The sequence below is a fragment of the Hemisphaericaspora subhashii genome, assembly GCF_019202705.1.
Source record: "Hemisphaericaspora subhashii strain CBS 10753 chromosome Unknown scaffold37, whole genome shotgun sequence".
Taxonomy (NCBI): domain Eukaryota; kingdom Fungi; phylum Ascomycota; class Pichiomycetes; order Serinales; family Debaryomycetaceae; genus Hemisphaericaspora; species Hemisphaericaspora subhashii.
Genome location: NW_026057379.1, coordinates 1 through 15,626, shown reverse-complemented (window position 1 = coordinate 15,626; position 15,626 = coordinate 1). Strand labels below are relative to the sequence as shown.

Sequence of the window (15,626 nt, the reverse complement as noted above, 5' to 3'; positions counted from 1 at the left end):
ATAAGCCTGGCTAGCTCAATGGCTAGAGCGTTTGACTTTTAAGAAGTACATTCTTAGGGTATCAAAAGGTTGCGGGTTCGACCCCCGCGTCGGGCTTATTCTTTTTATTTTTGAATAAACTAAACATATTAATCGATTATCTAACTACTGGCGTCCAAATATCCAAAGATTTGCAGCCATTGAGTTAAAAATTTAAAGTTTTTGCAGGGAGGGGAAAGTTTTTTTTTCTTGAAAAAAATGTTGATGGTATCGGTATAGTTTCGGAGGAACGAGCGAGTACAGAGATAAGAGTCAATTTGGGACTGTATTGATCTCTCCGAGTGGAAGTTACCATCTCTTCACTAACACCTATGGTTTTGAACTTCCAATACAACGAAGGAAGGATAGCTTTGGTAGGCTTGAATTTAAACTGAAAAGTTCCCAAAAAAAAAAAACTGTGATCAAATAGCTTGGCAGATGAAAAATGGCGAGAGATAAATTGATTAAGCGCAGACGGAATACGTAGACGTTTAGTAAACTATGTAGCTGAGACGAAATTAGCTCAAACTGCCAATCAAGTGCAAAATCAGGAAGAAGAGCTAATTAGTTTGAGAGATCTTCTGTACTGTTCGAAATAATTACAATAAAACTTTATATTCATTTTTCATGAATAAATAAATAATCAATTATAAACATAGAAATAATTAACGAGACTATATAAATGAGAGCTTTGAATCAACTTAAGCAGCGGCCATCTTGTTTAAAGCGGAACCGTACTTGAACCATTCAATTTGTTCAGCATTGTAAGTGTGGGATAATTCAGTTTCCCAAGCTTCACCATTCTTTGGATGAACTCTTAATTTAAGGTTCTTACCTGGAGCTAAGGTAGTTAAACCAATCAAGTCAACTTCATCATCAAAGTTAATCTTGTCGTAGTCAGCAACATTAACAAAGTTTAATGGTAATAAACCTTGTTTCTTCAAGTTAGTTTCGTGAATACGAGCAAAAGATTTAGTAATGATAGCAAAACCACCCAAGAATCTTGGTTCTAAAGCGGCATGTTCTCTGGAAGAACCTTCACCAAAGTTTTCATCACCAATGACAACCCACTTCTTACCAGCATCTCTGTAAGCAGCAGCGGTTTGTGGAACACCATCGTATTTACCAGTGTAGTGGTTTCTGACTTCGTTAGCCTTACCATTTTCTGCGTTAATAGCACCAATCATATAGTTATTGGAGATATTTTCTAAATGACCACGGTATTTCAACCATGGACCAGCCATAGAAATATGATCAGTGGTGGTCTTACCAACAGCCTTAATCAAGATTGGTAATCTTTCAGCATCCTTACCATCCCATGGTTTGAATGGGGTCAACTTTTGTAATCTGTCAGAACTTGGAGAAATTTCAACTTGAACCGAAGCTCTGTCTTCTGGTGGGGCTTGGTAAGTGTTTTCACCTGGATCGTAACCATTGACTGGTAAACCGACACCAACTGGTTCCTTTAATTTGAATTCATTACCTTCAGCATCCTTCAAGGTATCAGTAATTGGGTTGAAACCTAAGTCACCAGCAATAGCATAAGCAGTAACCATTTCTGGAGAAGCAACGAAAGCGTGAGTGGCTGGGTTACCATCGTTTCTGGAAGTGAAGTTTCTGTTGAAAGAGGAAACAATAGTGTTCTTTTCACCCTTCTTAACATCTTGTCTATCCCATTGACCAATACATGGACCACAAGCATTAGCCATGACAACACCACCGAAATCTTCGAAGGTCTTTAATTGACCATCTCTAGCAATGGTAGCTCTAACTTGTTCAGAACCTGGAGAAACAGTGTAAATAGACTTAGCCTTTAAACCGTGAGTAGCAGCATCCTTAATAATAGAAGCAGCTCTGGTCATATCTTCATAAGAGGAGTTGGTACAAGAACCGATTAAACCAACCTTAACTTCCATTGGCCAATTGTTAGCAATGGCGGTTTCCTTCATCTTGGAGATTGGAGTAGCTAAATCTGGGGTGAATGGACCGTTAACGTGAGGTTCTAAGGTGTTCAAGTCAATTTCAATAATTTGATCATATTCACAACCTTCATCAGCAGAAAGGAAGTCCTTCTTGTAAAGGTTAGCAAATTCACCAATCTTAGATCTACCAGTAGCATTCAAGTAGTCAACCATAGAGTTGTTGAATGGGAAAACAGAAGTAGTAGCACCAATTTCAGCACCCATATTACAGATAGTACCCATACCAGTACAAGAGAAGGTTTCAACACCGGAACCGAAATATTCAACAATGGCACCAGTACCACCCTTGACGGTAGTAATACCAGCTAATTTCAAGATAATATCCTTTGGAGAAGTCCAACCAGACATTCTACCGGTTAATTTAACACCAATAATCTTTGGAGCCTTTAATTCCCAAGGTAAACCAGCCATAACATCGACAGCATCAGCACCACCAACACCGATAGCTAATTGACCTAAACCACCAGCATTTGGAGTATGGGAATCGGTACCAATTAAAAGAGCACCTGGGAAAGCATAGTTTTCCAAGACAATTTGATGGATAATACCGGAACCTGGCTTCCAGAAACCTAAGTTATATTTAGCACAAGCAGAAGCTAAGAAATCGTAAACTTCCTTGTTTAAATCAATAGCTCTAGCTAAATCCTTTGGACCACCAACTTGGGCTTGAATTAAATGATCACAGTGAACAGTAGATGGAGTAGCAACTTGTGGCATACCAGCAGACATGAATTGTAAAATAGCCATTTGAGCAGTAGCATCTTGACAAGCAACTCTGTCTGGTCTCAATTTCAAATAAGAAACACCTCTTTCAATATCTTGTCCATGAGGATCATCTAAATGACCGTATAAAAGCTTTTCAGCATATGTAAGAGGTCTGTTTAATCTTTGCTTAACAATTTCAACATTTTCAAGATGTTTCTTGTATTGAATAAATGAATGGGATTCTAACAAATTTTGGTTAACTTGAGAATCTCTGGTTAAAGCGGCAGTAGCTAAACCACGAATAGAACGTGGGGCTCTAACAGCTGTTCTAGAAGCAGACAACATTATTCTAAAACTCAATTGGTAGAGGGTATAAGGATAAAGTACAAAAGAAGAAAGAAAGAAGAAAAAGGAGAAAAGAAAGAACTAAGTTTCCCTGAAATTTTGAAATTCTGGAGGGGATTCATTGATGGTTTTATAAGAAGTTGATGATGATGGAAAGTTTTGAAAAAAAAAAAAAAAAAATAATAAAAAATAAAATATTCAATTGCGGTTTTTGTTACTTATCGCTGCTTAATGTATTGATGTTTGGATGTAGTCACGGTATTTCGGATCCTATATCCCCTGTAGACTGCATACAAATCTACAAATAAACCAATAGCAGCAAACAAGTTTCTAATACAAAATTGAATTCCGGGTATTTTCCTCGGTAACACCCAAACAACAGGCAATCTTTAATATAAGGTGATTTTGTCTTAGATTTCTCGAGTAAAACTATTAATGGTTGACTAATATTTACTATTTGATACGTCTACTTGCTATATAAGTACCGTACTAGAAAGAATTGAGTAATAGATTGAGTCTTGCTATTATTCATCCAATCGTCTTTTACCCTCGCAACTATTAAAGTTCTCTGATTTACGGTTTGGTTCTTCTCCAGATTTTTTTTGTTTGTTGCAAGTTGTGAAAATTTTTGAAAGCTAACGAAAAAACTCCGAAACAATTAAACAAACCGTCATTGGATCAATTTTCTCGGTGCCGAATATTGCATTTGATCTGGTTAACACAAAAAAACTATATACACCAAAACAATTTTGTACGACGATACCAACGATTGCATTGTGAATATGATATGTCAAATTGACAATAGAATCGTACACATAACTACTAGGTGAAATCTTGATATATATATTAGGAAAGCTCACGGATTGACAGCCATGACAATGGACTCTATTCTCGTTCAATTGAGCCTGGGATCCTACCGAATTGACTATAGAGTTACCAATATCACGCAATTTTTAACACGCTAACACGATACTTCTCAGTACATGACTTGAATTGATCGTTTTCAAACCGTTTTGATTGTAGTTAACAATGCCATCATTGAAAAGTTTTTTTGCGTTCCTGAAAATTTTCGGAGCCGCTTTTCGGGATTATCGCATGGCATAGAATTTTATACTGTGCAATAATCAATCTAACATGTGGGATCGCAGCCCTGTTGACAGAGACACAACTGTCAAGAAAAACTAGACTAGTATTTAGAATTATTGCATTGAAGAAAATTGGTTGCAATATACTCCTAAACCGTACTATCGAAAGATTTTCTATATTTCCGGGCCCATATATCGGACCCCAGTTCTCACCCTTGAACATTATATAACTTACTTAATAAATGATTTCAAAATCATGGAAGCAGAAAGCCGTTTATAAATATTTGACCAATTATATATGCTTGAATACTAGCTGTTGTCTCATGAACTTAGTATTCACGACGAACTATTGTTGAAACAGATCTGACAAATAAAGGGGGGCAGGGGCCAGATCAGAAAACTAAGTTGATCGATTTATGGGCAATTGGTTACGTTCAGAGTTGGCATGAACTCAATGGAAAAGACTACAACTTTATCAAACAATCCAGGTCGCAAGGACCCGACCTTTTATATTACACCGCACAGGGTCTAATGATTGATTTGTACTTAAGGTGTATAGAAAGTTGAATTCCATTATTGCATAGAGTCTTTATGTATTACCTGTAAAAATACTGAAATTTCTCCAATGCTCTTTATAGCTGTTATCACCAAAACTATTAACTATTTGATACTCAAGAAGCAACAATTGCACTAAACTACTTAAGCGAGAGTATCTCGGAAAGTTGCAATATTTTTTTGAAGATTCGGAGTAATGTCGTTTTTTGCAACAACTTGTTTTACTGAAGTCAATTTTGATTTTTCAGGGGTACGACATTTAGACTTCGGAATGTCGTGGCAATAAGATTTCGCCAAATTTTAACACTTAAAGATATTAAGGATGGCTTTGCCAACCAACTAACACAAGCTTTCCTTTCTTTATAGATAATATACCAATCAGCCTTTAAGAAAGGATTTTTCAAAATCATGATGGAGATTCTGGACAATGTCGGTCTAACATGTGGGATCAAGGCTATCCTTCATCCAATGGCTCCCCACAACGAAAATGCTTTCAATCCCTGTTTCATCACTTTGATAATCAGTTTATTTAGCGGATTGTTTCTTATATACACGGGAACCTCACTATATCTAACGTTAAGTAAAACACGGTATGGCTCATTATTACCCAAGAGTACAGGCATGAAACACTACATTCGGATCAATTCTGTGCTATTACAGATTGTGCTATTTGCTTACTTGAGCACCTTTATAGACATACAAGAGAGAAGCACGTTGATTGCTTTTATAATACTCCTTACAGGCTTGATACTAGTTATATTGCCTCTTCATTTTGTTGAAACTTCTTATGAACCAATTCCCAGTGATCCATTAGTGCTATTTTGGCCATTTTTAACCTTGATCGAACTTGCTTTATATTTCCAAGATAATTACACCAACTGGCAAATCATAAAGCCCATTGAAGGTGATACAACAATCCAGATAGTTGAAATATTGCTAATTGTGAATTCCATATGTATATTCATTATGGAATACGCTAATTCTTGGAAACCAAGTCATGATCTAATATTACATTATGCTAGAACAGAACAACTCGAAAAACTAGCAACCCCAAATGTCATAGAAAGAATCACATTCAGTTGGATGAATGAACTAATTTCCAACTCATACAAGAATGAAACAGTCACTAATGCGGAATTACCCAATACCCCAGAAGAGTTATCAACTATAAATTCAACCAAAAGAATACGTCGATTCTGGAAAGGAAGAGGAAATTTAGGCTACTCGTTACTTCTAGCATTTGGATGGGGATTATTAGTTTCATTTGCATATGAATTAGGTGGAAGATTATTGAATTTTGCCCAGCCTCAATTCTTGCGGTTTTTGATTTTATATTTCAATGTCGACAATCCACCTTTATTACAAGGAATATTGATTTGTCTTGCTATGTTTGCCAACACACTTATCCAAACTTCGTTTAACAACGAATATATGTTGAAGAATCTTGAGGTTGGGTTGAATTGTCGATCATCATTAACCGCATTAATATATCAAAAAGCATTAGTATTGTCTACTGAATCCAAACTAAGAGCATCTACAGGAGATATCGTGAATCTAATGTCAGTGGATGTTAATCGTATCCAAAATGTATTAACGAACTTAAGTACTTTGATACTTGCACCCATCGATGTTATCTTATGTATTGTATCACTTTGGCCATTATTAGGTAAAGCAACATTGGCGGGAATTTTCACCATTATATTTTTAGTTCCCGTAAATGCAGTCATTATCAAATATCTGAAAAGATTAAATAAAACCCAGATGAAATTAAAAGACAATCGGTCTCGAATCATAAATGAAATCCTAACCACTATCAAAAGTATTAAATTATATGCCTGGGAGAATCCTATGTTTGCAAAACTTTCTGAAGCCAGAAATGATAAGGAATTGAAAAATTTGGTGAAAATAAGATTAGTGAATCAAGTTGGGTTATTCATTTGGAATGTCATTCCATTCGTGGTATCATTCTCGTCATTTGTTACATTTGTATTAATTCAAGATAAACCTTTGACATCAGATATTGTTTTCCCTGCATTAGCATTATTGAATTTATTATCTTCTCCATTATTGCAATTCCCTATGGTGATTACATCAATGATAGAAGCAGGTGTGGCTATTGAAAGAATTCGGAATTTCTTAATGAATGATGAAATCGATGAATCTATGATATTACGTTTCCCGGAAAGTTCCAAAAATAAGGACGATATCGCAGTAAGAATCGAGAATGCAACTTTTCATTGGAGTCAGGACAAAACCAAAGACATCAAGTACACCGATGAGGAACAAGAACAACAACAACAAACCCGTCATGTTCATGCATTACGAAATGTCAACTTTGAAGCCAAAAGAGGCGAGCTATCCTGCATTGTCGGAAAAGTAGGAAGTGGGAAAACATCATTATTATATGGATTATTGGGACAATTGAAAGTTACATCCGGTGATAAACCATTTCCGCCACTAATCCAAACTCGAGGAACTATTGCCTATTGTTCTCAACAACCATGGATCATGAATGCTTCGGTTAAAGAAAATATCTTATTTGGATGTCGTTTTGACCAAGAAGTTTATCAGCAGACTATAGAAGCATGTCAATTAATTCCTGATTTAGCGGTGTTACCTGATGGAGACGACACCCAGGTTGGGGAAAAGGGAGTTTCCTTATCTGGTGGTCAAAAGGCTCGTTTGGCACTTGCGCGTGCTATATATTCAAGAGCAGATATTTATTTGCTTGATGATATTTTGTCGGCTGTTGATTCATACGTGGGTAATCAAATAGTTCAAGGGGTATTGAGTAAACCAGATGGATTGCTTGCTTCAAAGACGATTATTTTATGTACTAATTCGACTGTCGTATTGAGTTCTGCAGATAAGATTTGTCTAGTAGAGGATGGAGAAATTACAGAAACATCTTCCTTCCAGGATGTAACAATAACAACGCACCCTAAGTTATATAACATTATAAACAACTTCAATAATACCACCACCACCACTGCGGGAGAATCAAGTTTATCCGATAGACCCCCAACGTCAAATATAATTGTCACTGATGATGAGGACCATTCACCAACTCCACAAACCGAGTATGAAATTGAAAACTTGGAAAAGGGAGACGAGCGTGAACTCGAACTAGTTCCCAAGATTGGCTCTTCCACCCCAACCCCATTTATTTCCCGAAGAGCAAGTGTGGAAACATTCAGATGGGATCCATTAGGGAAATTACTTCCTAATTTGCGTAGTGGACAAAATCGCGAAGTAAGTCAGACAGGAAAAGTCCAATGGTCAGTTTATTTTGCATATATCAAAGCTTGTTCTATTACCGGTGGGATATTCTGGTTATTTTTATTATTGATGGCTTCTGCACTTTCAGTGGGTGCAAATTATTGGCTTAAATATTGGACTGAGAAGAATTCTCAATCGGGTAAGAATGAAGATACATGGAATTTTATTATCGTATATGCTATATTTGGATTAGGTGCTACTATTATGACAGTTGCACGTGGTTCAGTTATGATGCTTTGGCTTGGTCTTAATGCATCTCGGAAAATACATGATAAGATGGCCAAAAGGGTCATGTATGCTCCAATGTCATTTTTTGAAGAGACTCCAGTCGGAAGAATTATGAATAGGTTTACGAATGACGTTAATAAGATTGATGATGGGATACCACAAGTTTTCCAAGGGTTTATTGCCCAGACAGTAAAGACAGTTTTCACGCTTGGGGTTGTTAGTTATGTTATACCTTTATATATAATCGTCATCAGTTTGCTTTCGATTATTTATGGTTATTATGAAATCTACTATGTGTCAATATCACGAGAATTAAAACGGTTGGTATCAGTGTCGCGTTCACCTATATATGGACACCTTGGAGAAAGTTTGAATGGAATAGATACAATCAGGGCATATAGACAAAACGACAGGTTTACATTCATAAACAATTCTAATATTGATTTCAATTTAAAGTCAGTATACATGTTACGGTCAATTAATCGTTGGCTATTTTTCAGATTACAATTTATTGGCGGGGTTGGTGTTTTATCCGCTTCATCTTTATCAATTTTGAGTTTAAGGTCATCTCACCCTTTGACCGCTTCAATGGCTGGGTTTGTCATGACGTATGCATTACAGGTTACAAATTCTTTGAAATTGGTAGTTAGAACTTCTGCTTCAGTGGAGACTTCTATCGTTGCAGTAGAACGGTGTTTGGAATATATGGATTTACCTATCGAGGAAGAAGAACAAGAGGCTCAGAACTTGATAAAACCACCACAGTCATGGCCAACACAGGGAGTAGTTCAATTCAAGAACTATTCAACTCGTTACCGTCCAAATTTGGACTTGGTACTTAAACATATCAATTTACATATAAAGTCAGGAGAACGAATCGGGATTGTTGGCAGAACAGGAGCAGGTAAGAGTTCATTAGCATTAGCTATCTTTAGAATAATTGAGCCAGTAGAGGGACATATTAATATAGATAAGTTAAACACCAGTCGGATATTTTTATATGATCTCCGAAGAAAATTAAGTATTATTCCACAGGATTGTCAATTAATTGAAGGCACTATTAGACAAAATTTGGATCCGTTTAATTATTATACCGATGAAGAAGTATGGGAAGCGCTTGAATTGGCACATTTGAAAGATCATGTTTTAAAATTTCTGGATGAAGAAAATCAATTATCATGTAAAGTCTATGAGGGTGGTTCTAATTTTTCATCTGGTCAACGTCAATTGATGTCTCTTGCAAGAGTGTTGTTAAAGATGAAGGATTCTAAAGTGTTGGTGTTAGATGAAGCTACTGCAGCTGTGGATGTCCAAACAGATAAGATCATTCAAGAAACAATTAGGAATCAATTTAGAGATAAGACAATCATTACCATAGCCCATAGGTTAGAAACTGTAATGGACAATGACAGAATTGTAACTTTAGAGAATGGAGAGGTACAAGAGTTTGATGCTCCAGGAAAGTTACTTCAAAACAAGGACGGTATTTTTTATAAACTTTGCAAAGAAGGTGGATTAGTTTAATATTAATAGATTTTATAACCTTCACAGCAAATATAGTTTGCAGCAATTGGAAACCATTGTTTTACTCTTCATTTAAAAATAAGCACTCTTTCCTTTCAGTCTACTGTTAGATGTAACATCGTATTGAAGTGCCACACATCCAACAACATTTTAAGTCACGAAAGAAGTTGTCGAGGCGTTCGAAGGAAGTGGTTCTTGCATTACCAAAGTTTAAACCCGTGCCGATGGTGTGGGGGTTGTAATTTTTTTTTCTTTAGTCGTGTAAACTGTTCAAAAATGTTCACTAATTTAGCGGATAAGAACCTACCGGGAAATCAATTTTGCTTTGAAGCGAAAAAGAAAGAAAAGGGTTTGTCGGTTCTTAAATCCAGAACTTTCTTCTAGCTATTAATATCCAACAAGTGCTGTTGATTACATTTTAACTTACCTTCACATACTCACATACAACAATATGGCTGCATCTGCACAACACGCTTCCAAGTTTGCTCGTTATATGAATTCAGAAACTGGTCCAAAAACTGTTCATTTTTGGGCTCCAGTATTTAAATGGGCATTAGTTATTGCTGGTATAAATGATATCCAAAGACCAGTTGAAAAGTTAAGTGGTACCCAACAAATCGCCTTATTCTGTACAGGTGCTATCTGGACCAGATGGGCAGGTTTTGTAATTAGACCAAGAAATATGTTATTGGCATCTGTTAACTTCTTTTTGGGTGGTGTTGCTGGTTATCAAATAATTAGAATTGTTAACTACAGACGTGATCTTGGAGAAAATCCTGCACAAGTATTCAAATATTTAGTGAATGGTGATCCAACCAAACAACTCGAAGCTGTAAAGGTTGAAGCTTCCGCTTAGAGAAGAAGCAGTTAGAGGATGGTGAGGGGAGGTATGTAAAGTGGTGCATATAGGTTGCCGTGCGAAGTGTCAGCAAGTGTAAACTATAGGAAATGGAGGATAATTGCGAGGAAAGCATTGTGTATAATAGGCAGATTATATCTATTTATTTTGCTATTTATTTTTATAATACAGATAAAGATTGTTTAACTATCGAGTAACATTTCGTCATCATCTTCGGATTCGGCTTCCGAATTTGTAGGTTCGGGTCTTGCATGTTTTGTGACATTACTTAAGGAACCTAAAGGTATACTATCAGTATCATCAGTGTCGGAACCATTATCGTTGTCGAAACTATGATCAATATTACTATTGTGATGATATTCCTCGTCACCAGACTTTATTTCTATGATTTCAATTTCATCCTCATGATCATGATCATGATCATCTTCACGGTGTTGGTCGTGTCTTTCTGTTTCTTGTTCAATTTCCCGGATAATTTCCAGCTCTTCTTCTTCTTCTACTTCTTCATCTTCAGAACTTTCAGAACTAATGTCGCGTTCTTTCACAGTTTCATTTTTGATTTTGTCAACTTCTTCAATTGCACCAGCTAATTGTTTATTAAGGAAATCATCCAAATAATTATTTCTAGTTGTCCAACGACTATTTTCAACTAAGATTTGATTCTTGATTAATTTCAATACTTCATATTTCAATCTTCTTTCAATTCTTAGACGATATTCAAGATTTATAAGTTGATTTATTACTTTATAATCAGGAAAAGGTAGTGAAGATGATGGATCTAAAGAAAACATTTGATCTAATTTTACAATTCTTGGATATTCCCCCTGTGAATCTTTAACAATCGAATTTAATAATGATTCATTTCCATATAATTCTAAAGTTTTTATTGAAAATTTAAATGAAGGCAATCGTACCGAAGAAGATAAATTTTCAAAATCTTCATTCAAAGTTTCTAAATTATCATTAACTCTAAACATCTTTCCTAACATCTTATTATATTCTTGAATATCATTTTCAATGAATGTCTGTTTTTGTTCAAATTCCCATTGTTTATAATCTTTATAAGTTTTATTAACTTTAAAAGAATCCAATATAAACTTCTTCTTTATTGCTTGTAAGCCTTCTTTATTATCATTATTTATTAATTGTTCATTAAATTGAAGTAATTCATAAGCTGAATCAAAGGTTTCAATCGATCTTTCAAGTTCCAGTTGCAATAAATCGACTCTTTCGTCACCAGAGTAATTACTAGTATATACCATTATCCTGTTTCTTCTATACCCTTAGCTCTTTTACACTTCTTCAAGGGCAGCTCTAATCTATCGATCGATGGTTTCGAGGTTTGTTTAATTTTTTTTCAGTGGGTGTCTCACAACAACAATAGGAAAAACAGTGTTGCCAAAAATCATATAATCAGAAACAACGAACAACCAGACCAATCCCATAATGACCGGAGAGTCAATAAACTCATTGACAGAAGAATCCATAAGAACAGAGCTCTACAAATCAACCCAGAGACTCTCAAACTTAAATCTATTCCAAGCAGCAAAATGGTGTGCAGAAGCTTTAAATGGGTTGCCAAAACCAATCCAACCAATGTCTTATCCTTCTCCAACTGAGAACGTTACCGAAAATGAAAGATTAGATCAGGATACGTTCCTACTCGCAAAGATGTATTTCAATTGTAAAGAATTCGATCGGGCTGCTCATGTGCTTCAAAATTGTCATAGTGGTGATGCGATGTTCTTGAGATTATATTCAATCCTAATTTCAGTGGATAAATTGGCAACTGAAGAAACTGATGGGTCTATCAATATTGGATTCGTGAATACAAATGATGAAGCAAGTGAGAATTCCACCAAGGAGACTATTAATTCTTTGAATTCAAGACTATCAAAAGTCTTATTAGAATCAGAAGAATTTCTTAAACAGGAAGAGAATCCGTTTTTATATTACCTAAGTGGAATGATCTATAATAAGAAAAAGAAGTATCAACTAGCACAAACTAGTTTGTTCAAATCTTTGGAATTATTTCCTTATAATTGGTCCTGTTGGCAAGAATTAATCGCATCATTAACTTCATTTGAAGAAGCAATTGGATTCATCAACAAAATAAAATCAAGCAAAAGCAATCTAGCCGGTAATATCATGTTTTTATTCTTTGAAGTGGTCATACTGCAAGAATTCTATCATCAACTGACATCATTATTCGATACATTAAACCTCCTAACCAATCTATTTCCCAAATTCACATTTTTAAAAGTCCAACAATTCCTAATATCCTATCATAACCTCGATTACTTCCATGCCGAACAAATATTTGATCAAATCCTAATAGATGACCCGCTAAGACTCGATGATCTAGACACATATTCAAACATGTTATACGTGATGGAAAAACGATCAAAACTATCATTCTTAGCCCAATTTGCATCCCTGATTGACAAATTCCGTCCGGAAACATGTTGTATATTAGCCAATTATCACTCCATGAAATGTGAACACGAAAAAGCGATAATGTATTATAAACGAGCCCTAACCCTCAATAAAAACTGTTTAAGTGCTTGGACTTTAATGGGTCACGAATTCGTTGAGTTGAAGAACTCACATGCGGCAATTGAATCATATCGACGGGCAGTTGATATCAACCCTCGTGATTTCCGAGCCTGGTATGGATTAGGACAAGCTTATGAAGTTTTGGATATGCATTTGTATGCGTTGTATTATTATCAACGAGCAACTAACCTCCAACCATTGGATAAACGCATGTGGCAAGCTTTAGGGAATTGTTATGAAAAGATTGATCAATTACAAGAAGCCAATAAGGCTTTTGAGAAGGCATTGACGATTAGTAAAGCGTCAACGGAACAAAATGCTGAATCGGAGGTTGTGAATGTTGAACCTCATATATGTTATCGATTGGCTATGATTGCTGAGAAATTGGGGAATAAGAAGGATACTTTAAAGTATATGAAATTATGTTTTCAACAAGAGTTTGATTGGGGTGTGAGTGATGAAACTTCAAAGGCGAGATTATGGCTAGCTAGGTACTCGCTTGAACATCGTAAGTTTAAGGAAGCATATGAGTTGGCGAGAGAATTGCATCATAGTAACGCACATGATATCGAAGAAGCGAGAGCAATTGCACGAGAAGCTCGTAATAGAATGCTGAAATAGGGTGTGAGGTTTTTGCTAAATAGAAATATCTGACTCGTTTGCAATTAAAGTTGTTAAGATTAAATTAATTAAAATATATATATATAAAGACAATCATCTACTCTATTATTAAAGAATTATTATTATATAGATGAGATGAGATATGGATATAGCACAAGTAATGGTTTTTTTTTATTAAAGGGTCCTTTTTTAATAATCAATTATCTCATTAGTCAAGGTAAACAAATCATCCACAGTTTCAATATTGCTTAAAGTATGTTCAATTGCATTTGGTAATACATTAACCAAACGAGTGATTTCTTCCTTTGAAATACCAGTGTTTATATTTATTAATAAATGAGGAGGTAAAACTGGTAAATTTTCATGTTCAAGAATTAATTTAGTTCTAGTTATTAAAATTCCTGAATTTTTTAATACATAATCAATAATTTTTTGCATTATAAATGATTCAAGATTAAAATATTCATCAAATTCATTTAAATTCTTTGAAGGTTTTGATTTAGTTAAAAAAGTTGTATTTCCATAATAAGGCAGTAAATCTAATTGCAGACGGAATTCTTGAGTTAATTGAATATGAATCATTGGAGATTGAGGAGCTGAAGTTATGAATAATTTCGTACCTTTTAATACTTTTTCCAAACTTTCATATGCAAAAATTGTATTTGAATGTAAATTAGTTAATAATTTAGATTTACCAGTGGTTGAATCTAAATTATTACAAATTTCACTAATTGCTTGAGAAGCCACTTTTGCTGAATATGGAGGTAATGATGCACTAAAGACATAAGCATTAGATTGAATTCTTTGATGGATAACCATTGGAGCAACACCTACACAGAATCCACCAGAAGAAGCAAATGAATTTGCCATTGAACCAATTGTGATTGAAATTTCCGAACGAGGAACTCCATAATGTTCAGGTAATCCTTTACCAGTTCCACCCAATACACCAATTGAAAGTGATTCATCTAAAAATAATCTATATTTATATTCATTTTTTAATTCAGCAATTCTTGGTAAATTAGCAATATCACCAGTATTAGCAAATAAAGCTTCAGTAATGATAAATCTTCTTTTAATTGGTTTTTGTTTATCCAATACCGGTTTTAATTGAGATAAGATTTCTTCTAAATGGTCCATATCATTATGATCATACCATTCAATATCAGCACGACTAACAATAAGTGCTTTTTGAATGGCAATATTAATACCACTATCAACCACACATAAATCACCTCTTTTCAAAAATGCAGGAATAACCGATCCAGCAGTAACAAAGTCTTGACCATAAATGATAGCTAATTCAGTATCGAGATATTTTGCTAAATCTTCTTCTAATCTAACATGAACATCTTGAGTACCATAAAAATTTGGTGGACCACAAGCACCAACACCAGCACTACTAATTTCTATTCTTGCTGCGTCATGAAGGTTTTCATTTTCATTAAGATTAAGAAAATCTTGAGATGCTAAATTTACTATAGTTCCTTCAGATTGTTCAAGGGTTACATGAGCACCATTTTTACCAATAATAGTTGGAATTGATTTTAAGTTCCAATTTTCCAAGGGAGTAATATCTTCAATTAAAGATTCAGGTATCCAATCGTCACATAATTCATCAATTTCAGTTTTAGTTAATTTGAGTAATTCTGCTTTATTTTCTTTACGTTTTGCACTAAAGAAATATGATAATGCAAATATAAATAATGTTAATTCAAAAAGTGATCTTATTGGATCATCTTGATAAGACAGTTTAATATATCTAAGAATGATTTGACCACCTGGTAATCTATCAAGTTGATTTAGACAATATAAGAAATTTTGTGCTAAAGATTCAGTTACAATTTCCCATGTTGGTGGTAATATGGT

At 34.8% G+C, this 15,626-nt stretch overlaps 6 protein-coding genes across 6 annotated transcripts; 3 read left to right on the top strand and 3 right to left on the bottom strand. All coding sequences in view use genetic code 12, as the record gives it.

Moving 5' to 3' along the window:
* Positions 1–719: 719 nt before the first annotated feature.
* On the bottom strand, positions 720–3,050 carry ACO1 (aconitate hydratase; the record flags this gene model as incomplete). The annotated part of the gene is made up of 1 exon (XM_049408854.1): positions 720–3,050. One exon carries the CDS (start codon positions 3,048–3,050, stop codon positions 720–722), a length of 2,331 nt encoding a protein of 776 aa, XP_049261817.1.
* A 2,048-nt stretch (positions 3,051–5,098) lies between these two features.
* On the top strand, positions 5,099–9,721 carry J8A68_004850 (ATP-binding cassette bilirubin transporter; the record flags this gene model as incomplete). The annotated part of the gene is made up of 1 exon (XM_049408853.1): positions 5,099–9,721. One exon carries the CDS (start codon positions 5,099–5,101, stop codon positions 9,719–9,721), a length of 4,623 nt encoding a protein of 1,540 aa, XP_049261816.1.
* A 451-nt stretch (positions 9,722–10,172) lies between these two features.
* Positions 10,173–10,577, top strand: J8A68_004849 (mitochondrial pyruvate carrier; the record flags this gene model as incomplete). The annotated part of the gene is made up of 1 exon (XM_049408852.1): positions 10,173–10,577. One exon carries the CDS (start codon positions 10,173–10,175, stop codon positions 10,575–10,577), a length of 405 nt encoding a protein of 134 aa, XP_049261815.1.
* A 185-nt stretch (positions 10,578–10,762) lies between these two features.
* Positions 10,763–11,842, bottom strand: J8A68_004848 (uncharacterized protein; the record flags this gene model as incomplete). The annotated part of the gene is made up of 1 exon (XM_049408851.1): positions 10,763–11,842. The coding sequence occupies one exon, from the start codon at positions 11,840–11,842 to the stop codon at positions 10,763–10,765; it is 1,080 nt and encodes a 359-aa protein (XP_049261814.1).
* Positions 11,843–12,026: 184 nt separating this feature from the next.
* On the top strand, positions 12,027–13,757 carry CDC23 (anaphase promoting complex subunit; the record flags this gene model as incomplete). The annotated part of the gene is made up of 1 exon (XM_049408850.1): positions 12,027–13,757. One exon carries the CDS (start codon positions 12,027–12,029, stop codon positions 13,755–13,757), a length of 1,731 nt encoding a protein of 576 aa, XP_049261813.1.
* A 189-nt stretch (positions 13,758–13,946) lies between these two features.
* J8A68_004846 (serine C-palmitoyltransferase) lies at positions 13,947–15,626 on the bottom strand (the record flags this gene model as incomplete). The annotated part of the gene is made up of 1 exon (XM_049408849.1): positions 13,947–15,626. A coding segment is annotated over one exon (1,680 nt), but the record flags the coding sequence as incomplete, so codon positions are not given.